Consider the following 23862-nt stretch of genomic DNA (forward strand, 5'->3'; position numbering starts at 1 on the left):
ATGAAAGGATGCTTCGCCGGAGAACATTATGCGCTTCAGAAAATCAGCAGCATCTTCTATCCTTCCTACCATATCTTCTATCCTCCTAGGCCTATCGTCCGGTTCCAAACCTTGAACAATTTGATCTTTGTATGCATGCAGTCTTAATTGTTTCTTAATAACCTTGTACACCGTCGAAATCGGCATATCCAATTCTCTTGCCGCTGATCTCACAGATCTTCTAGGATTGTCTAAAAATGTCTGTCTGACACGCTCAACGTCAAAATCACTTGTGCAGGGACGTCCGGAACGTTTCTTGCCTGCGATACTTTCAGTTTCTAGAAAATTCTTTTTCCACTGCAAGATGCTGCTTTTGGATGGAGAATCTTTTTGGTAAATTCTTCTGCGATTTCTCTGTGCTTGTACTATCGATTTCGTTTCTGTGAACCACCATAAAATATCCGCTCGAATAAAACGCTTTCTCTTGTGGTGTATGCATTCTCCTTAATATCCGCTCGAATAAAACATCACAAAGAAAAGTACTACATAGAACAAACACATCAAAAGTAAACATAACATTGCAATAGTTGTCAAAAACAAAAGAGAGAAAAATGCTATTAATAAGCAGACGATATTTAGAATGGAAAATGAAATTTTCTGAAATTAACCACACGCGCAGACGATATTTACAAAAGTAAAGATATTTAAACCTGAAAAGGAAAATATATGAGTTATTCTATCAATAAATGCCATATGTTTGTTTATATCTTTATTATTTTATGAGTTATTAAACATCAAAATGGATCCGGGAATTTATAAACTCCCTGTATATCAATACCTAAATATTCATAATCCTGGAAAATTACGCTTAATAGTTTTGTATTAAGCATAAAATTACTTTACACGTACAATACTGAAAATTAGATAAACTATTTCGGAAGAATCTAAAAATATATTTTTATTTCCAAATAATGATAAAAATTAGGGTACTAGTTCATTGTGACAATGTAGGTTATCTAATTCAGATAATTATTGCGCTCCTTTTCAAAATTGTTTATTCAACAAAATATGTAACGTCATTAGGCCTCATTTTTAATTCAAAGTAAACACTTGTTTAATTTTTATTTATTTATTATATTTGTTTTCATCCAAAATGTTTTCCAACAGTGGTTCATATAGTATCTCACGTGCCTGCAAATAAGTAATTACATGAAGTTTTTCAGAAAAATATTTTTGATTAAACAACCAATCGTTTAGTTCGAAAAAAGAAACGTTCTGGTTTAGGAACTAAATCATGAGCTTGGAATTAAATTGTTTGAGAAAACTATATTTTTGGTAATTGTTTAAATGTTTAAAGTTTTGTTCACTTCACCAGACGATGAGTGTTAAATTTGCTAAAACTATTGTAGAAAATACGATCGCAAAAAATAAATACGTTTTAAATGAAATCAGTCAAAAAATATGGAAAACTCCAGAGTTATCTTTTGAAGAAAAAGAGGCCCATGATTTGTTAACAGGCTTTCTACAGAAACATGGCTTTAAAGTTCAAAAACATTACCTACTGGAAACCGCATTCAAAGCCGAATATGAAACTGGTGGAGGTGAGTATGCAATTTTTGTTAATTATATGTGATGTGAATAACATTTAAAATTTACGACTTTCTTTAAGTTTGATAACTTCCGACTGTTAGACCTATTTCGTTCGAATTTTGTATTTTGTTATTCAAAATTACCTTCTTTGAAATGATGTGGAAATTTGTATACTTTGTATTTGTATACTATTCAAACTTTTTCCAATATTATTGAATAAATTAATATAAAATAATAATTACTATAAATTACTTTTTAGATGGAATTATCTTTGAATGGAAGAATTTTATTATTACACGTAAAAAACTTTATATTCGCCTTAAGACTACGCAAGTATTGTAGCGAATTACGTAAAAAATGAATACTTACATTAAAAAGCTCCAAACTTTCGACTGCGCTCTCCTGCCTAAAACTAATAAATCCATATTTTTCAAATTGCAGATACTCCCTCCCCATATTTTGAGGGGGTTAATTCAGAAAAAGCACGTTTTTGTATTTGTATTAGTAACTTAAAAGGTCGTCTGCTCTATTGGTATATTAAAGGTTAAGCCCTCAAACAATTAAGTTTGAGTATCGAGTACACGCTAATCCGATCACAAAATCTATAATTATGAAGTGTGTTCCGTTTTCTCTTTTTTTATATAGATAACTTTTGATTTAAATTCACACTAGATGTATTGATTTATGATTCGAAGGAGAAAACTTAAATATTATTAAATATTTGTGTAGACAATACATCAAGTTATGAAATCAGACGCAAAAAAATACTTCTTCTGGTTAAACATGATTTTTTCAATTGTTTGTTTGTTATTGATGCTAAAATTATAGGAGAAGCTTCAATATGAAAAAATATAACTCTAATAGTTCAATCAGGGGAATTGTCGAAATTTTTGGTCCCTTAATGTTAATTTCACTTTTATCCCGTTTTATACCGTTAAATAGTACAGAAAAAGTTACATTTTCAATTGATAATTTCTCAAGAACTATTTGAGTAATTTTATCTAAATTTGGGGATTTCTTATTTGAAATTGCATAGTTTAAAAATGTATTGAAAAAATTTGTCTCTCTTGTTATTTAGATTCTTATGAGTCTTATTAAAATACTAACTAAATTAAAATATTAACCATAAAAATAATTTTTTTGCGTATTTTCTTTGGGTAAACGAGTTTTATAATTGTGAGAAAAATTATTCGATTCTTTTAAATAATTCCAGAGGTATGGTGAAAAAAGCATTTCATTTAATTCTTTGAAAATTTATAATTTAATATTTATAATGTTGTTTGTTAAATATTTATAGTTTGATTGAGTTTTAAATATTTACGATAAAAACAACACCACTTAAATTTATTAAAAAAATACAACTTTATTTTAATAAACTCATATTTTAAAGTCAAAAAACGTTAAAACCAAGACTGGGTATATGTGTTCACTTATGCAGCAAACAAAAGGAAATATAACATCCAATTACCTTAGACCTAGAATACTTTGTTTCTACCCGCGTTTCATTTCAATTCTTCAAGTTCAATATTTCATGGTTATGAGATAAGGAAGTGGTATAAAAGGAAGATAAGTAGAATCCTATTGACCTGATATACAGATTGTCCCGGAATCAATACCTTTGATATATTTTTAGAATATTTCTCAAAAATGAAGTATAAAAGTAAACACAATTACAGTCAAAAATTAATGCACAGGGAAAAAATTAAAATGTTATTTAAGTTTCAATCTGTTTAAATCACTATTGAGGCAGGAGAGATAGTAATAATTTAAACCTGTGTGATTGCCGGAGAAAACACAGCGAAGTTGTAAAACAATTATTTGAAACACCTTAAAGTTTCCTCTAGAAATCAAATTTGTTTGTATAAATTTTAATCAGCTTTCTTTAATAGTGATTCTGGTTCCTATAACATTTTTCTTCTTGTTGACTCTTAAAGGGTAGATTTTTCAATGTAATAATTTTTTTTTATTCAAATCTTTTTAGTCTCCTAATGCTGGAAACATTAATTTATGCGAGGAAGAAACAAAACGTTGAAATCCATCGAATCACTAGTGCTGAAAGCGGGATAAAAACTAGGTAAACAAATTTGATTTGCCAGCGGAAACTTTAAAGTGTCTTAAGGGCTTAAAACTTTTCTCTCTTTTTCCCGGCACTCACACAGGTTTCAATGTTTTCAATCTCGCCTTTCTGACTAATAATCCGTTTTTTTCCCCCAGCATTTAAATATTATCCTGCACCGCTTAACTTGTGTACTTTTTTGTCTATATTTTTGTCAGAGATTTAAAAAATAAATTTTAAAAGGGATTATTACTTAAACATACTGCGCACAATGATTCTAAGTCGTTCACTAACTTTCCAAATTCCCTGTAAGGAATAGGCATCTCAAAGATGCGTGATTTTTCCTCTCTCCACACTATTCCTCTCTCCATTACAAAAGTTACCACAAATCTTGCTTTTTTCTCACGTCAGTATATCCTCCACTTCTTACTGATACATAATGCCAGAGAGAGGAAAAAAAAAAAGATTTTTCGTAACCATTGTAACGTAGAGTGGATAGTATGAAGAGGGGGATAGCATGGAGAGTGGAAAAATCACTTAACCTTGATACACCTATTTCGTTTTTAAAGAATATAGTGATTATGCACTGTATTTATGCGATATTTCTTATCCCTGCAGGAGGTCCGACGATAGCAGTTATTTGTGAATACGATGCTCTACCAAACATCGGTCATGCATGTGGGCATAATTTAATAGCTGAGATAGGCCTAGCAGTTGGCCTAGCAGTTAAAGCCTACCTAGATTGTGATACTGATGTTGTGGGAAAAGTAGGTATAAATTAGTTTCCTATCACTACAACTTTTTTCAATAAAACTAAATGGAGAATATTTAATATTTTTATAAGTTGGGCTGATATTTATGGGCTATTGACGAATGTAACAGCATTCAAATGGTCAAGAATTTTAATCTTTTGAGGAATTTAATCTAAATATGACTATTTTCTGTTTTGTTTTCTGTTTTGGGATATTATTTTGATTGGCCTGGATTCAATGAGTTGTTTTAACTAAATCACTTATTTTCAGAACATTAGACGAAACCATATTAAATAAGCTCAATAAATGAAAAAGTTCTTTTAAAATTAATACTTTAGTCAATAACAGTTTTCCTTCTTTAAAAAAAATTATGGTCGTAAAGAGAGATTAGGCAGATCCACATGTTAACTGACAACTTTCCCAAAACGTTATGGTTTTTCGTAACTCAGACACTAACACAATTTTAGCTTCACAGCGCACACGCAAAAATTTGTCCAGAAATCGTTGAAACGCTAAGGGATAGAAAACAAGGTTAACGTTATAGTTAGGGTAAGTCTAGCCGCTATGCAAAATCTCTCAAATAAGTGTCCCGCGGTGGACTGATCGTAAAGACACGGTTCCCAGTAGCAGTCAAGCATCACTGGCTGCGGTCAGCAAGAGGTTGGGTAACCACTTTGATCAGCCTGCATAGGGACTGAGGATGCTCGGTATCTGTCCTCGTTAAACTGTTCTACCGTAAAGTGCTCGACTTCGCGTGCAGGTCGTCGGTCTACCGAAGCGGGGGTGCCATCCCCTCTGCAGAGGATCAAAATTGTGATGGCATGTCTTCGGATCATCCTCAGGGATGCTTCCCAGACCGTCGCCAATAGCCCATTGTGCAGCTCTAGTGCGACTAAAATAAAAGTACCTACCTTACTCTCAAGTAGGTAATGGTTAATGGTGACACTGATGTAATTGAACCTTTTTTATTAATCATCATTAAAATTGCTAGGAGAAGCTTATGCACCCAAAATCTAAAAGTGAGAAACATATGCGTATTCCACTCAATATGGTGGGGTCTCGAGAACAACATTGATTCTCAATGTTTGTAGTTTTACTTGAAATGTGTACTTCTTTCTGGTCTTGAGAATTCTGTCGGATGTTTAGCCAATGCATTTGAAATCTTAATTGTTCGGAATTTTTTGAAATGAGATATTCAATTCATCCATTCATTAATCCACCGATCGTAATTTTGACCTGAACAGGAGAACAATCAATCTCCCATTCAGTACCTCCTGAGTTATGATTTGTAATGGGAGCATGAAGGACTTTGTGACCTGGCAGATTCAACGTGCTCCAGTCATCATTTACTACACGGGGAGTTTTTGCCTAGTGAAAATCGAACTCACGTCCTCTTGGACATGAGGCCAACGACCTACCAACCGGTTAACCAGGCTTCCAAAAGAAATTAAACAAATATTCAACCTCACCATCTTTAACAAAACAACAACTGAAGAAATTAGGTGTTTTCCTCACGTCTATGCCTCAACTCCACAATAATCATCCTCAACTAATTCCACAACAACAACAGTTTGAAAACTATTGCTCTTTTTATTTCACGTCATTTTATTTTAACGAGCAAGAAGTTCGCACAACGACTGCTAACTACAATGCTCTCAACTCACAGCTTATGTATACACAAAATGAATGGAATAAGGGATGCTGCGTGATCCAGTCCAGACGCCCAGATATCAAAAAGATATCAAACCAGATACCAAATATCAAAAACTAGGACTAGGAAATTAATGCTGGCAAATAGGGAAAAATCTGTAATAAGTTTTGAGTGCACTGCGTAACTCGATAAGCATTACATGATTTTTTAATAAAGATTATTACTAAAATTATCGTTAAAATTTCAAAACTAAAACTTTAAAAATAAAATAACAAATTGAAATAAAAAAGAAAAGAAATTAAAAAAATAAAAATAAAAATGCTTATTGTAATGCTTGTAGGAGGCATATAAATGATTTTTTTTGCAGGAAATGCGTAATAGCCGCCTCTAATGTATATTTTTAGTATCCTTGTGAAAAGTAAACGAAAATAAGTAAAATATACTAAGTAATTCGGTATATATATAGATTTGTTGATGCAAACTAACATTTAAATCAAGAGAAAAACAGAAACGCTATCAAAATCTGTTGAATCACTTGCGAAAAATCACTTGAATAAAAAAACATCGAAACAGTTTTTTCATTTTGATTGCTTGATGAAAGTTATAAGAGTTTATCATCATCGTTTTTTAAATTCCGCCAAATAATTAAATTTCTTATTTCCTCCAGCAATCAAGTCAGTTTTAATTTCCCCAATTTTCTCGTTTTCAGAAGTGATTTGAGAAATTTTGAAAATATTTTCGTTTCATCTTCGCTTAAATAAAATTTTCGACCCTTAATATGCGAATTTTTTTACTCCACTTAGACAAGGATTCTAAATATATATATTAAGAGCGGCCATTAAGGAGCAACCTATATAGTTCCCTCTTAACTACATTGATTAAACTCTTAGTCAAAAAATATTTATTTTGGCCTTTTCTTTCATACTCGCTTAAAGGTTTAAAATATTCTTATCAATACAATTATGAGAACTAGATGTTTAAGCAATGTTGTAACATTTTAAAATTAAAGTTCCTTACTTGTTTTTAAGGTAGTTGTTTTAGGCACCCCAGCAGAAGAAGGTGGAGGTGGAAAAATAAAAATGATTGAAAGAGGAGCATTTAGAAATGTTGATGCTGCTTTGATGGCCCATCCTCAAGTCGAGAATAGACTGTATCCTCTTATTCTAGATCTAGCACGAGTATGTATACAAGATATATTGCTTTGTCTAACTATTGTATTTACAAAAAAATTGGTTACTTTAAATAGCATATCTGACTTTAAATATCAATGAGTATTCAATCAATTATTGAGTAGAAAAAAGTTTAAAGCACGTAAGATAAATTTTACTTATCAATAACACATACTACAAATTACAGTAACTCAAGATAAACATTCAATTCAAATTACATTAATTTAATTGTGTATATACTTCAGATTACATAACTAATCAAGAATGCACACTACAAATTACATTGATACAGCATAAGCACTTATTTCAGATTATATTTAATCTAATATAAATATACTGCAGTTTGCATTAGCTAATCAAGAGTACATACTACAAATTACATTAGCACGACATAAACACTCATATAAGATTACATTATCTTAATATGTGTATGTACTGCAAATTACACAAACTCTTCAAGTTCAAGTACTACACAAATCAAATTACATTAACACAACATAAACACTCACTTCGGATCATATTAAAATAAGTCTATACGGCAAATTATATTAACTCTTCAATAAATACATACTACAAATTACATTGACACGGCATAAACACGCACTTCAGATTATAGAAACTTACTATAGATTGCATTAACTCAACTTCATAGATTACAATAACACAATTTGTAAGAATGCATTAACTCCATATATGAATGCATCTTAAACTACGACAAAAATAAAAGTGGTAATTTTTTTTCCGACACATAAAATTACTGTTTTATAACAACTTGTAGTAAGCTTATATTTTTCGATTTTACTCAAATTTTAAACTGAAGTATTCGATTTCCTAAATCATGGATTCTCTAATCTTGATAATTTTTGAAATTTCGAAAAATTGGAAATAGTTTAAACTTAATCTCGAATAAAGACTAAAGTTTAAATAGTTTCTGCAAAGTGTTGTGATGTCATTAATGCATTTTTCATATAAATATAACATTATGTCGTATACAAACAAATAATTCAACAAATTCTTAGATAATTATAACAAATTCTTATAACCGTTTTTTTCTTTTTTTAAAAAAAAACCTCCCATAGTTGTTACTTAACTATTTAAAACGAAGTTTGTTTTTATCTATAAAATTAACACTTTCATACTTGGGAAAATTTAAAATTGTGGATGTTTTAAAATAGAATATTCTGACATTTTTTTTTAAAATTAAGGAATATTTTTAATAACTGCTGATAAACTTAGCAACGAAAGAAAGAAATCTAATATATTTAATTTTTTATTGAAGCATTTGGAATAGTTTTTTATTTGATTTCAAAATGCTAAAAGGCATTTTCATCTAGAAATTGATAAATACAACTGTTTCTAAAGTATCTAAAACACAACAATGGAACACAAACTGAAATTTTAACTTCGATTAAGTTTAATATATGTTTAGTTTCCATTACTTTCAAGTTTTAAATTTTTTAATCGGTTCTATTACTAAATTTTTTTAAATATTTTAATAAAATTAATATGAATGAAATAAAGAACTATATTATAATTTATACAGTTAAAGTACATTTTTCTGCCTGGTTTCGTAATGATTTTATTATTGATTGAATGAATGATTTATTATTTGAATGAATGATTTTATTATTTTAACTTTTTAAAGCATTCACCAATTGTTTTTAATAACAAATTGGCTTTTACGAGAATATTATATTTTTGAAAAATCCTTATGCAATGACTTTACAGATGTCTGTAAAATACAGAATTAAGGAAGGAACTGATCCCTGGTGTAATTCGAATGCTGTTGATGCATGCGTGAGCTGTTATAACAATGTTGCAATCATGCGAAGTTCTTTAAAATCAAAATGGAGAGTTAGCGGTAAGTTAAAAGTCTATTGTATAATTTTTGAAAAATTAAACAAGAAATACCAATAAAAATACTAGCGCAGGTTAAAATGGCAACAAGTAAGTTCGTCAATGAGCCGTGATGGCTCAGGGGATAGACCCCGGTTCGCCTTCCAATGCGGCGAACCGGGTTCGACTCCCAATCGATACGAATTCCACATCTGGCTTGCCACGACCACAGTGTTGGCGTGAAATATCTTCAGTGGTAGACGTATCATGGTTGAAGTTCCCTTGCCGTCAGGCTAACCGAGGGAGGTTCTCGTGGTCTTTCTCTCCATGTAACGCAAATGCGGGTTAGCTCCATAAAAAAGTCCTCCGCGAAGGCAAAATTTCTCCCAATACTCAATCCAGGAGTTCCTTGTCTTCTGGATTGGGTTCAAGACTACAAGGCTACGGAGTTGAACATTAGCAGTCGTAAACCCATAAAATTGGGTCGGCTGTTCAACGACGGTTATTAAAAAAGAAAAACAGTAAGCTCGTCTGAGCCGCGGTGACTCAGGGAATAGTGCGCTTGCCTTCCAATGAGGAGATACGAGTTCAAATCCCAGCGATAGCTGGTTAATACGAATTCCGTACCCAGCTCGCACAGACCACAGTGCTGACGTAAAATATCTTCAATGGTAGACGGATCATGAGTTAGTGTCTCTTTGCCGTAAGACTAACCGTGGGAGATTTTCTTGGATTTGCTCTCCGTGTAACGCAAATGCGGGTTAGCTCCATCAAAAAGTCTTCCATGAGAGCTTGAGCTAGGAGTTCCTTTGTCCTCTAAATTGGGTTCAAAATTATAAAACTATGAAGTTAAACATTATTAGTCGCAAATTCAAAAATTCGATCGGCAGTTAAATGACGGTTATAAAATAAAATTAAAAGTAAGCTCGCCTCCCAATGAGTTGACTCAAGCTGGTCCTTACTAATACAGGTACTGGCTGGCACTGACCCCAGTGCTGATGTAAAATATCCTCAGTGTTAAATAGTTCATGTGGTAGAATCTTCTTATTGTCAGGCTAACCGTAGGAGGTTTTCGTGTTTTTCTTTCCATGTAACGAAAATGGGAGTTTATTCCAATGAAAAGTCTTCAGCGAAGAGTCTTTCCCCTTCCATCATTATTACCATCACCAATTTTGTTCTGGTCGTTAGAAAATTACCCATCATTATTTATCTCTATTTTCCATGATAGAGTAATGCCTAACAAACCTTAGTCAGTATGTTACCTGCGAGAATGAAAATTTTCGTAAATTTTTTATATTGAACCAACTCGGTAAATGAACCCGAGTTCTGATTTAAAATTGCAGGTATTTGTCTTTGCATCTTGAACTCTTGTATATAACACATTAACAATATCTGATAACTTAAAAGACAGCATTATCATTACTTTTCTTATAATGACTTTAGCTAAGAAAAGAAAACAATTAAAGTTAGCGTTCAAAGCATTGAAATAATGTGCTGGTAAAAGAAAGAAAATTTCATCACTTATAAGTATTTTTGTTATTCCATTATTTGTTTTGTGAATAAATTTATAAAACTCTTTAATTGAACTTTAGTTGGTTATAGAAGTAGATAATATTTTTAAATAAGTTAGTTCATTTAAAAATATTTAATATTTTTTTAAACAAATTGTTTCGTAAGGAATTTTTATAACGAAATTAATGTGTATTTCCGTTACATGGAGAGAAAAACCACGAAAACCTCCCACGGTTTGAGCAGCGGCAAGAGTATTCTAGACCCTAATCTATCTAACATTGAGAATATTTCTTCAGCACTGTGGTCAGTGTGACCCAGCAGCAGAATTCGCATCAACCTGCCTATGCTGATATTCGAACCAGGGTCACCTCATTAAAAGACGAGCACTCTATCCCCTGAGCCTCCGAGGTTTCCAGGGTAATATTTCATTTTATTTTTTTATAACTGGGGTTGAACTGTCGAAAAATTTTCGGGTATTTGTCACTTTTCGTTTAGTGGGGTGCTTTTAATTTTTTCCTGCTAATTTTTGAATACATAAAGTATTGCACGTAGATACAAAACTCTGGAAAACAGAGAAAAATTAGTCTTATAAAACATAGAAAACTTTTTCATTAAAAAAACCTCATATATTTCGAACATCTGAAAGCATACTCATTTTCTGATATTACCGAGGAGTTTGCAATCGTAATGAAATACAATTAATGTAATCAACAAGCTTAATTAAAAGACCATTTGCCCTCTCTATAAAATTCCCAACTTTTCTTAGATCCCTGTTCTAAAAGTAAGTTCTAGTTTAATAAAATATTAATATTAATTTGAGCAATGAAGCATATTTTGAATTTGAAAGCAGTGTAAATTTTCAATCGTGTTTTTAAGTTTGAAAAAAATTATTTCTTCTCTTTTTTTCCAGAAACAGTGAGCTGCGTTTTAAATCCAAATTAGATGCCTTAGTTTAAATATTTTAAATGTTTTTATAAAATTTGTGATTTGTTAAAAACTTTTATAAAATGCCTCAAAAATAATTTTACCTGTGTTATCAAACTAGGAACATGATTTCTAGAGAACGTGGTATTAAATTACAGCATTCTAGTTGAAATAAATGTTATTCACCATTTATCAAAAAAAAAAAAAAAACGGAAAGTCTTGCTGTCCCCTTCTGACGTCACAGCAGAACGTGACGATTTAATGCATTATTCCTCTTTAATGCATTATTCCACTGAAATGGGCGTGATGGGTTTTTAGGGAATTTAAACTTCTTAATTTCAAATAATAAATTCGCATTCGCATTCTTCGACGCATAGCTCACCCAAAAGCAGAACAACTGTTGCCACTTGCAAGGGAATTTTTCGCCGTCGAAAACAAATAATAATAATAAAAAAATAAATCAAAAGAAGTAGTAAAAATAGAAATCAATACAAGTGAATCTTCCATTTATAATTGCATCCTTTAAAATGCTGCAAAAAATTGTATACCTTTTAATTCAAAATTTCCCAACTATTATTGAATAAAAGAATAAAAAATAATAAATATTTACTAAAAGTTATATTTTGCATGAACTTATCCCAGGACAAACGAATTCTTTTAATTGCGTGCAAAAATTCTTCAACTTGCTTAAAAAGTTCTCGAAATAGGGTGAAATACTCAAAAGGTAAAATAACATTAAGAGGTCCAAACTTTGGACATCTCTACTGGCCAAATTATTGGGACAAATATTTTGGAGTCGGAGATCCGAATCTGTTGAAAAAAAGGTATGTTAGTTCAGAGAATGTACGTTTTTGTCTCTGATTTCGTACATTAAAATATTGTCTGCACTAATTAGTTATCATCTTTGAGGTCACCCCCTCAACCCATTAAGTCCTAAAACGTAAAGATCTGATCGTTAGATCAAAAGTTATTCAGGGTGGTTCGTTTTTTTCTTTCTTTGCGCTTTTCAACAAGATTTTTTTCTATCTTAGGATTGTTTTCAATTTTTACTTTCAATGACTGGAAATTATTTTATTTTTAAATTGTTTATGATAGAAAGGATATATCGCAGGCATTTGTGTAATTATATGTTGTCGATAGATTGTAAATATGGATATAATTCGAAGTTAAAGATAAGTTATAAAAAGTATTGTAAAGTGTAGCATTTTCTTCTACTAACTTTAAAGTGCACGTAAAATTAAGTACTCTTAGTCTTTATTGTTTTTTCTTATAACCACATGAAAACATGATCATGGCGTCAAATATAACACTTGCTTTCTCCCCTAGGAATCATCAAGTGTAAAAATTGGGACGAAACTGAACTGTCGTTTAGCTATAGGGCCCCTACTCGTATGGAACTAAAAACGATACAAAAGAAATTAAAAAAATGTGTTCAAGCTGCTGCAGACACAACGAATTGTCTGTATGAGATAGATTTCCATCAAGAATCTGCTCGATCTGAGTATAGGGGCATGGTGGCCAATAGGACTATGGCTGAACTGTTCGCAAAACATGCTGAAACAAGAGGTATAACTCTGCATCAGTATTGCAGATTGGTGAAACAATCACATGTAATGTAATGCAATTGGTACCAGAGTTGGGCAAAAGTGTAATCGATTACTTTTTTTGTTTACAGTAGTCAATTACTCGTAATCATGATTACAGCATATCATGATTTTGATTGCAACTGTAATCTTGATAACAACAGTCAATTACTTGTAATTGTGATTACAACTCAGTCTAATTTTTTAAATCGTAATTACAATAATCGATTACAGTAATCAATTACTTGTAATCTTAATTACTATTCAACATAACTTTGATTTCAACTGTTATCGTAATTTTAAGAAATTGTGATTTCAAGTAATCACATCTAACACGCAATTATTATTATAAGTAAATCAAGATATATGATTACACGTAATCATATATTTTGACTACTTACAATCACGATTACAAGGAATTGATATCTGCGATTGGTTTTTGTAATCACGATTAGTTGTAATCAAAATATGAAAGCTTGTAATCACGAGTGAAAGTAATTGATTACTATAATTGATTATTGCAATCACTATTATAGCTGAAATCTAAATTATGATGAGTCGTAATCATAATTACAAGTAATTAATTATGGTAATTGATTACAAATCTGCCCAACTCTTATCTAATCGGAGATCATGATTACTTATAATTGCAATTATCTGTAATCGCCATAACAAGTAGTCGATTGCATAGCAGTCTGTAAATCTGTAATGTCATATCTGTGATAAATTACAGTTGTAATCGTCTACTGTAATCGACGCCAAGCTCTGCTTGGTGCACATTTATAAGACATATAAAGCGTTAATTTTGAATATGAGATTATGTGAGATTTAGACAATAACAATAATGGCGAAAAGGCCTGATAAACTTTTTGGTGCCGTCTTTCTTAATATTTTTTGAGGATCGTGAATAATATCTGTAAAACCAATGACAAAAACTTGGTTTTTAGTGCATGCAGTTTTCTATTCTAATCTATATATATATTTATATATATCACTTGGTTGTTTTCTACCTGCTCGCATCGCTCACCAACACCACAATCACTTCGCAATCATTTTGGTTTCTTAGCGTTAACCGCATCGTTTCTTTAAAAGTATTATGTATTGTTCTATTTTTAATAACATATACAATATTTTAATTATAATACATTTATTTAAATCAAGTTCATCATAAATAAAATTATTCTATTACAAATGTATGTAATATAAAAAAAAATCATAATCAGACATCTATAGGATATTTTTGCTTATTTTAATTTGCTAAGGAAGTATCATTGGAAGCTAGGTCTACTTCTTTCTGGAATTGACTTAACTAGAATAATTTTACTTGTCTTTCATTGTATTCGATGGGATTGATTTGGATGGCTCATTATTTTATATAAACTATTGGTATAAGAGCTGTGCCTAAAAAGCAAAAAATTTTATATTACTAGATTGCTATACGGGGTGCTTTGTAATCACAGCCCTTAATTTATATATATTTAAACCAACCGGTACATACTTACCCAATATTTATAAATTTTGTATAAATTTACTGCAGATGCCACTTATTTCAAAAAGAATTTTCAGGGGGTCAATTGGAAGGGGATCAATGAGAAAGTGTGATATTCGAAGAATATAATGCCAACTTTTCAGATAAAATTCAGATTTTTTTGCATTTATAAGAATCAGACGGTCGGTTAAATGCCTGTGAAACGAAAACTTAATTTTTCAAAATAATGCTGTAGTTCTTCAAGTTCCGTAGAAATTAGCGATTTAATAGAAACTATTTATTACACTCTTGCTCTTATATTAGCTCATATTTTTTATTTATATTTTGACCATCGTCCCCTCAAGATTCTTTAGCATTCAAAACTTAAAAGGGATACAAAACTCCCTGCATTTTTAAACAAAAGGGACAATTTTTTAGTCAGTAATAGAAAGACCTACATGTTGCGTCGTCCGAAATCAACCTTGTCATTTAGTTTCAAGATCTTGCAAGATCTTAACTGAATGAAAATATCTGGTACCTATGTGGTCGCGCATTATCGTCCATAAAAATAAACTCAGGGCCAACAGCGCCCCTGAAAAGAAGCGCATAGGGCTCTAGGACCTCCTACCTGTACCTCTGGGCATTCACGGAACCATTGTCAAACACATGGAGCGGTGTGCGGGTATCTTGCATGTGCGAAAATGCTTTCCATCTCTTAATTTTTTCCACCAGTGTAGAATACTCACACTTAATCTTTTAATGGAAGAATAATTTATGTTTAATATTTATAAAAATCACAACCACGTCCAATTCATGAATTTAGACAATGATAAGCAAGTGGCGGGGGGGGGACACATTAATAGATATCTTCTTTAAAGATGATCGATCATTTTATCGAGTAGCTACAAAAATTATAATTGTAAAACCGTACAGTCATAACATCATGGACAAGCAATTTTTACATAGGGATTTTCGTACTTTTGTATAAAGTACAATCAAGCACATTAAGACTGTTAACTAGCCCTTTAATTTGTAAAAAAAAAAAGAAAAAACTTGTAAAGCTCTGTCTAATCCTTATTAAGAGGACGCTATACAGCGGGAAAATGTTTTCATATGTCACATTCCATTCCATTGGTTTGTATCTCCATTGGTAATTTAAAATTTAGAGAAAAGTATGTTCAGGCATACCTAGCTTAAGTCATTTGAAATTTCGAATGCTGAGAAATGCTTTCAAAATATCAAAATGCAAACAAATTATGACCGGATTATTCAGGATTACACAAGGGTCAAGTAAACCAGCAATATTTTATTTTAATTTTGATATTTGAAATTTTTTTTCAGCATATGAAACTTCATGGTTTATTTTAAGTATATAAGCCTGGACTCACTTTTTCTAAATTTCAAGTTAACAATGAAGGTGAAATAGAATTTTCCAAGAAAATAAAACCTTTTCCAAAAACTACTTATTTAGAATGAAGCTGCACTGTAAAAAATTCCGGATCAAATTACGGTATAAAGTACTAACACTTTGAGTGTATCATCCATAAACTCTATTTTACCGTAAAATCCATTTTTACCGTAAAATTCATTTCCAGTAATATTTATTTAACTGGTGCATTTGAATGATTTTACGGTAATTATTACTGTGAAAATTACTTTACGGTATATCAGATGCTTTGTTCCGTAACTTGTTCCCGTAAAAATGGAAAAGTATCGGTACCCTGAGTGCCGGTCATTTTGACCGCAATTTTTATAGTCTGGAAGGTGATTCCTATCGAAAGAAAACACTACATTCCAGTCCTACAAATCGTTAGCTTTTATTAGGTAACGCATTCCTAGTTCTTGAATCAACCTCGATACTGATTTTCCCGAATTCGGGTAATGTTTCTTTCCCCTTTCTTTAACGTTATTATGCTTAGTGTATTCAAAAAAGATAGTAAAGACATTTATAATGGAGCAACCTGTATTTATTACTTCATAAATGATAACTAATCATTTTGTGTTTTAACTGTTTAGACAAAAGTAGTTAGTTAATACAAAGCATTGAAGGTTTAATTACAACAAAACATGTGTTAAAAAACATGTGTTTCTTCTACTGAATAAGCAATTTAAATAAATTTTTATGACTTGAACCACTTGTACCATTGAAAAAGGCAGAGTTAGATTTTAGTACAGACTGTACAGAATCCTCATGCGTCAAAAAAAAGTGCCTTAATTCATCTTTTTTTTCTAACATAATTCTTACTGTTTTAATTTTATATTCTGTCACGTTCTAGAAATCAAGTTTAGAGATGGTGATATGCGCATATGTGAATCCGCTGCATCCACCGATATGGGCAACGTGTCCCATGTTGTTCCAAGTATTCAACCGGAATATTCCATTGGAGCTGGCCCTCATGTTAACCACACCCCAGGATTTGCAATAGCAGCTGCAGATATAAAAGCACAAATACCAACGCTGCATATCGCTGAGTCTCTTGCCTTGACTGTAATAGAGCTGATGTCTAATCCTGAACTTCTGCAGAAAGTTAAAATGGAATATGAAACAAACCCTCATATTGATCCAGTTGGATCACATCGATTTGCAGGTGAATGATTTAATAATTTACTTTTGGATTTCCAAAAAGACAGAACTCTGTACTAGAATACGAAACTCAGTTTATAAGTTGAAAGTGATATTTTTATAGATTCTTAAAAAGACTTTAGAAAGAAAATCATCGTTTAAGAAGCATTGTTGTTTTCTTTGAATAAAAATTATACGAGTAAGACATTGTTATGTGTGCTATTTTAATTCCATGTAAGAGCATGTGATCATTTTTGTATCGATTTAAATGTGTTTTTTGAATCTTGAAGGAATTTTTGACCTTTTTTGAATCTTGTGAAATTCTTTTAGTGAAATTTTGAATCAATGTAATTTAAGTAATTTCTGAAAAGGCTTAAAGTTTTGAACCTTTGAATTTTTTTAAGCATAAATCTTGTTCGTGTTTAAGAAAAAACCGTAATTTAGAGCTAGAAACAATGATCAAAAGTAAGCCGTTGTTAAAAAAAAACACTGTATTACTTTCAATTAAGCTGTTTCACTGCTAAGAGTATTAAAAGACCATGTAAAAGAACTAAATTGAAAGATTAGAGCTGCATAGGGTCATTAAATACCTTTTCTTATCTATATTTAGAATATTTTTGTAATATTTTTAATTCCCTGTATGAATAGTTAAAATGAAGTTACTCCAATAAAGATAGTTTCGTATTTATATTTACAACTTGCATAATGTTTTTAAACTAAAAATAAATGCATGAATAGCTTTTAACTTTTACATTTTTAATGAAAAATATAGTTTTAACTTAAACAACTGGTTCAAACTTTCCATAATTGAATCAATATGCAAGAGTATAGTGAAATAAGTGAACCCAATTTATCAACCAAGGTTCCATATGTTTATAATTTTCTAAAATTTTAATAATAAAGGATAGAATTATCCTATGATTTTAAAATTGATTTTTCAGCTTTTTTCCTATATTTTTTAAATTAAAAAATCTCAAAATATAAATTAGTGACATTTAATTCTGAATATTTGTAAAAACAAATTTCTATAAATTGCTTTATTCGCGCATTATCATGCGATTTGTTTAATAAAATTATTTTTGTTTACCTTAAGCTAAATAAATAAGAATGTGAGGCCGAAAGTTTTTTAATTTAAAATTCCATTTTGAAGGGGTAGTATGGTTCTTCTTTACTCCTTTATTACTCGTTTTAAGCCATCTGGGATACTCATATCTTTTAAATACATAGATACTTGATTAATTTTTACAATATATTTATATTTTGGCAGTAGCTATTGAAACTTGATATTTTGTAAGAGACACTATCGGGATCAGCAACACTTACAGAGAGTTCCATAATTTCCACATTTAATTTATATTTATCACATATACGGTAGCTTACAAAAGGGATATTTTTTAATTTAGTTTAATTAAAGAATGCAAACTCTTTGAAATCACTATTTGAAAATATTAAAATCATTTTTAGCATTCTCAAAGCAGAAAAAAATTATTTTTGAGTCAATTTAGAATAAACAATTTTTATTTTTGAGAAGCAATAATTGAAAAATAATTGGTATTTGACCTTAAGTGTCAATTCAGGTTTCTTTAAAACATAGATATCTCGAAACATGTAATTGTAATTTTTAGCTTCTTCTATGCTGTTTATTGAAATAAAATTCCTCCCTCACGAAATCGTGATAGAAAATAGAAAAGAAAATGATTTATACATAATTTATATTACTTATACAATTGAGTTGATTTATGAAATGGTGATGTTTTATTTGAGAAAATAGCTGTACTGTGTAAAAATAATATTAGTCAAATTGTACGCAAATAGGATGAAGCAAAATTTAAAGAAGGAAAAAAAATTGCATAATTGCTTATTACAAAATGTTTTAAAGGTACAAAAATCTCTGTATAATTCATTCAAAAATAGAATTGCTTTTATTCTCGTTTAATAATATTTTTGATTAAAATAAATCTTATCGAGATTGTTTCCGGCTGTAAAAGTTACGTATAATTTGGAATTTTTAACACGAATCTTAAGAAAATGTAAACATAGAGATGTATTTTAAAAAGAGAAAGAAAAGTCATCCAAATGAAGAACAAGGGGGAAAAAGGATTTCTGTCCATAAGACCTGAATCAGAGAAGAAAAAAAATGATTTTGCTCTCGGAACGGAATGGTTTTCACAGCGTAATAACTCTCGGGGAGAGCCGATTTGTAACGTTATCGATTTTTGAAACTAGTAATTCTCAAAATGAAACAGTATGCGATCCAATCATCATTTTTGTGAAAAATGGATGCAAATGGACCATTCTTCCTCCTCGGTCTGCGAATTCTTTCTTAAAATAAATAATATTAAGATAAATTTATTTAAGTACAGTTGCGTAATTTGTACAAGGGTCGATTTACATTTTTTTTCTTTTTTGACACTATGAGTGTAAGACAGTGGAGCAATATTGTATGGGAACAATTGTTTTTTTTTCAATAAACAAGTTGCTTCGTAATAAAAAAATTTTTTTTTTTGAAGAGTCATATTCAGAGGCCTTCAAAACTATTTAATCAGGAATGTAATTGTGAATGGAAGTAATTGTTGTGACTCCATTGAAACTCCCATATTCATAATTTTAAGTGATTATGGTTGCTGAAAACTTCTTTCAAATCTTTCAAGTAACTGGCATGTGTAAAGTGAAATTGCAGATTTAATGAGACAAGTCGCATTAGTATACGCGTGATTTTAGTGAAACAAATTCGCTAAAAAGTAAGCATGAGAACAGAATGAGACAAGTCGCAAAAAATACATCAGTGACTACTAAGTGTCAGAAATTACAATGAAAACTCAGAGAGACTTTACTGTGATATTGCTACTGTGAATGACCGAAATTGGTGGTTGTTGACTTCCACCAGTGAATGTTGATAATCACATAGATACTTTGATAAATATATACTAGGTATGGTTAAGAGCCACTGCTCGGTATACATTTGCCCGGTATACCCTTCACTGATGTTTTTTTAGACTTCAGTGCCACTGCCCGGTACTCCGAACACTGATATTTCTCCTAATCTGTCCCCAAATGATATTAAAATATCGAAAAAATATTATAATATCAGCGAATAAATTTATATCAAATCGGATATAACAAATATTTCAGACATTCACCTAAGGGACTATGTGATTGTTGACATTCACCGGTGAAAGTCGACACTCTCTTGATTTCGGTCATTCACTGTAAAAATTTCACAAAATAAAGTCAAATTCACATTATGAACTTTTGGGACAATTTAAAACGATCACACCTGTGACTGTTTTTGACTTCATTGTGACGTCACTATGACAATCTGTGCTATCTGGGAACTAGAGTGATCATATTTTATAAAAGTCCGCGTCTGATGCCGATACAAATTACAATATTACGACCAATTTCCGACGAAGAGGAAAATGATTCAGGAAACATTTAAAAACAACGTTTTTCAAGCAGATTAGAAATAAGAAAAATATATTTGTCAAAATACCTAGGGGAGTTGACTTCAAAATAAATTTTGATCTTTGCCAAAATTTCTCCAGCCCAAGTGTTTTAAAAATGATGAGCCCTATTTTTTTTTTTAGGTTAGATAGAAGAAAAAAATTCTTTTTTATTATAGTTTATTTGAAAAACTTAGTTTTTAAAATAATGTTTTATTTTATATTTTTAATATAAAACTATCGGGCTTAAATTACATTTCAAATTATTGTAATGTTTTCTTAAGTAAAAAAAAGAAAATTAGTATCTGCAAAATATAATAGCTGGAAAAAAATAATTTGAAAATTACTATTTTTATTTCATTATTTTTGAGTAAACGATCAAAGCAAAAATATCCAATGTAGACTATTTTATCAACAGAAGAAACAGAAACAGTAGAAAACAAAAAGAGGTATTATAATTATTAATGGATAATTTTACATTGCTTGAAAATAAAGAATTCGTGTTTTTTTTCCTCTAATAAATCCAAATGATCAAAATATCATGTTTAGTTATTAATTTAAAATAAGTTCACAGCTGAAAAAATAATTTGCTGCTACTATTTTTGATCCTTTACATGGTTATTTTTGAGTAAACTTTCTAAGCAAAAATATTTTGTGTTGACTTTTCTATGAAAAAAAAAGGTATTTTTATTATTAAAGGATATTTTTACCTTGTTTAAAAATCAAGATTTCATGTTTTTTTCTCTCTCATTATTCCATACGATCGAAATATGTTTATATCAATTCACGATAATGGCTGAGAAAATAATTTACTGTTTTGAGTAAACTTTCTAAGCAAAAATATTTTGTGTTGACTTTTCTATGCAAAAAAAAGGTATTTTGATTAATAATGAATATTTTTACCTTGTTTAAAAATCAAGATTTCATGTTTTTTTTCTCTCATCATTGCAAATGATCGAAATATGTGGATATCAATTTAACATAACCGCTGAAAAAATAATTTTCTGTTTGCAATTTTTGATAATGTACTTTAATATTTTTGAGTAAACTTTCTAAGCAAAAATATTTAGTGTTGACTTTTCTATGAAAAAAAATGGTATTTTGATTATTAATGGATATTTTTACCTTGTTTAAAAATCAAGATTTCATGGTGTGTTTTTTTCTCTTATAAATACAAACGATCGAAATATAATGTTGATTTATGTTACGATAACCTTGACCTATTTAAAAAGAATCCCGTGATATATCTCGGAATACAATCATTACACCCACTCCCTTTACTTATGAAGAAGGTCGCCTCTATGCATTTTAGCCGAAAACACCTTGTTGAGATGTAAAAAAACGGTAACTATGGGAAAGACTGTTCAAATATGGATATTTAATTACTGTTAAGATGGGACTAAATTGTAAAATAATATCTTTCTTATCTGTAAATAAAAGCTGGTTTAATTTTTAGTGAAGAGAAATTTTCAAGGTGAGGGAATGTTAAAAAAAAAACTTCTTTTATTGGATTTCCTCTTATAACGCAAACGATCAAAATATGTTCCATTGTTTTCGAGGTTAGGTGTGATGAATCAATGTGAATTTTTTCTTTTTAATTTTTTACTCATGAGAAAAAAATTTTGTTGGATGGAAAATATTGCTAATAAAAATCAGTAACTATAGCTAGAGAAGTAATAGCTTATATTTTTAAAAAGATGTTGTCTAAAAATAACAGTTTATGGCAAATAGTTTAAAGCAAATAAGTGAAAATTAGAAGCCGTACATGTGAAAGATAGTGTAAAAATTGGATTGCAACAAGTATGCGTAAAACGTCAGTCCATGTGTAAAATGCTCATACATAATAACTATATGTTCATTCTTTCCTTAAACCCATACCGAAAAAGATGTTTAAGTCATTGATCCTTATTAAGCTTATTATCCTTATTAGTTAAAAAGATGTTAAAGTCATTTTATCCTTATGGGGCCGAACTAAAGTACAAACACCACTAAAGTACAAATGATCCTGATTTACTTAAGATTTTACAGCAGACCTGATGCACTGGATATCCTAAACTAGACTGCGACGATTTTCAAAAAATTATTACGAAAGAACCGGTTAAAGCTAAAAAAATAATGATAATGAAAATACAATTCTTGTGACAAAACTATGTGATAAGTCATGAATTTTTCCATCCACAGTTCCTGATTTTCACCCGAAAGGTTTTCGTCAGATAGCGCATCAAGTTTCTCTATACATTCTGTCATTCTCTATACATTCTGTTACATGAGCTAAATTCGCCCTCTAGTTAGGTATTTCGAAAATATCATAATTTGATTTTTGTTTATTTAAGATTTCGAAAAATTGGGATCTGATTTTCAATTATTTTTTTTATTTTTTTTGACCTACAGGCTAACAATCTACGGTGATATTATTCAAAAAATTTTGAGTAACGAAGACCTGGAACTCTGGGAGGAAAAATTTTCGCCATGTCAGATAAATTTGCTTCAAGATTTTTTTTAAAACATTAATCATTTTTCAGATGTGAATTTTTGAAAACCACCTGCCAAATTTAGGATCCCGTGTACAATCGTTCATTTATATTGAATTTTTATCGAAACCTCATACAACCAGAGTCAATTAAAAGAAAAAGTAATGGACGTCTATGGGAAAAAACTACTATATTTTTGCTACTTATATATATACAATACAATAATTTTAGTTTTAAAAAAATTGCAAATCTTTAACTCAAAAATAGTATAAGGATATAGATGTGGAAATAATTCAATCTCAACGGGCGTAAATTTAAAATTTGACTCAAAGATAATGTGATGTGTTGAAAGATAATGCCAGTTTAATCACTGAACTGATTTAAACATATCTCGTATGACCTATTTGATAATTATTTAATAAATAATATTTTTCAAAAACACATTTAGAAATAAAGTTAAATTTAAAACTAGTTTTATATTTGCTTTTAAAAACTATTAACTAATGCAAATGACTCTACCCCAGTATCACTCATTAATATTAATACATCCGCTGTTTAATTTCGTCATACAGAAGTCGTATATTTGAATTTTCATTTCTCAAGAACATGACCGATTCCGTTCAAATTATGGATTTTATCATTCAAAATCAGATTGTTAATATTGCGCAAATTTGTATATCTGGTAATTCAAAAATAATTATAAAAATTCTTTTTATATATATATAATTATCTATTTTTAAAAGTGTTTTATAAAAGCATGCAAAATTCAATCAAGCCTTTCCGGAGATATGGAGAAATACGCAAAACTACTGGAACATTAAGAAAACTGGAACATTAACAATACAATTAACATTTAGGTATCCAA

At 30.2% G+C, this 23862-nt stretch overlaps 1 protein-coding gene across 2 annotated transcripts; it reads left to right on the top strand.

Annotated features, from left to right (window-relative positions):
* Positions 1 to 979: 979 nt before the first annotated feature.
* LOC107452591 (xaa-Arg dipeptidase) lies at positions 980 to 17290 on the top strand. 2 transcript variants are annotated; one of them, XM_071179763.2, is made up of 6 exons: positions 980 to 1580; positions 4244 to 4396; positions 7061 to 7206; positions 8926 to 9058; positions 12796 to 13035; positions 16797 to 17290. In XM_071179763.2, the coding sequence occupies exons 1-6, from the start codon at positions 1358 to 1360 to the stop codon at positions 17114 to 17116; spliced, it is 1215 nt and encodes a 404-aa protein (XP_071035864.2). In that variant the 5' UTR covers positions 980 to 1357; the 3' UTR covers positions 17117 to 17290. The 2 variants fall into 2 exon arrangements, with proteins under 2 accessions (XP_071035864.2, XP_015924583.3); XM_016069097.5 differs by having other exon boundaries at positions 1041 to 1580; positions 4244 to 4392; positions 7057 to 7206.
* Positions 17291 to 23862: the final 6572 nt, after the last annotated feature.

This window comes from Parasteatoda tepidariorum, chromosome 1 (genome assembly GCF_982258835.1).
Source record: "Parasteatoda tepidariorum strain Cologne lab strain chromosome 1, Ptep-v5.0, whole genome shotgun sequence".
NCBI classification, from domain to species: Eukaryota; Metazoa; Arthropoda; class Arachnida; order Araneae; family Theridiidae; genus Parasteatoda; species Parasteatoda tepidariorum.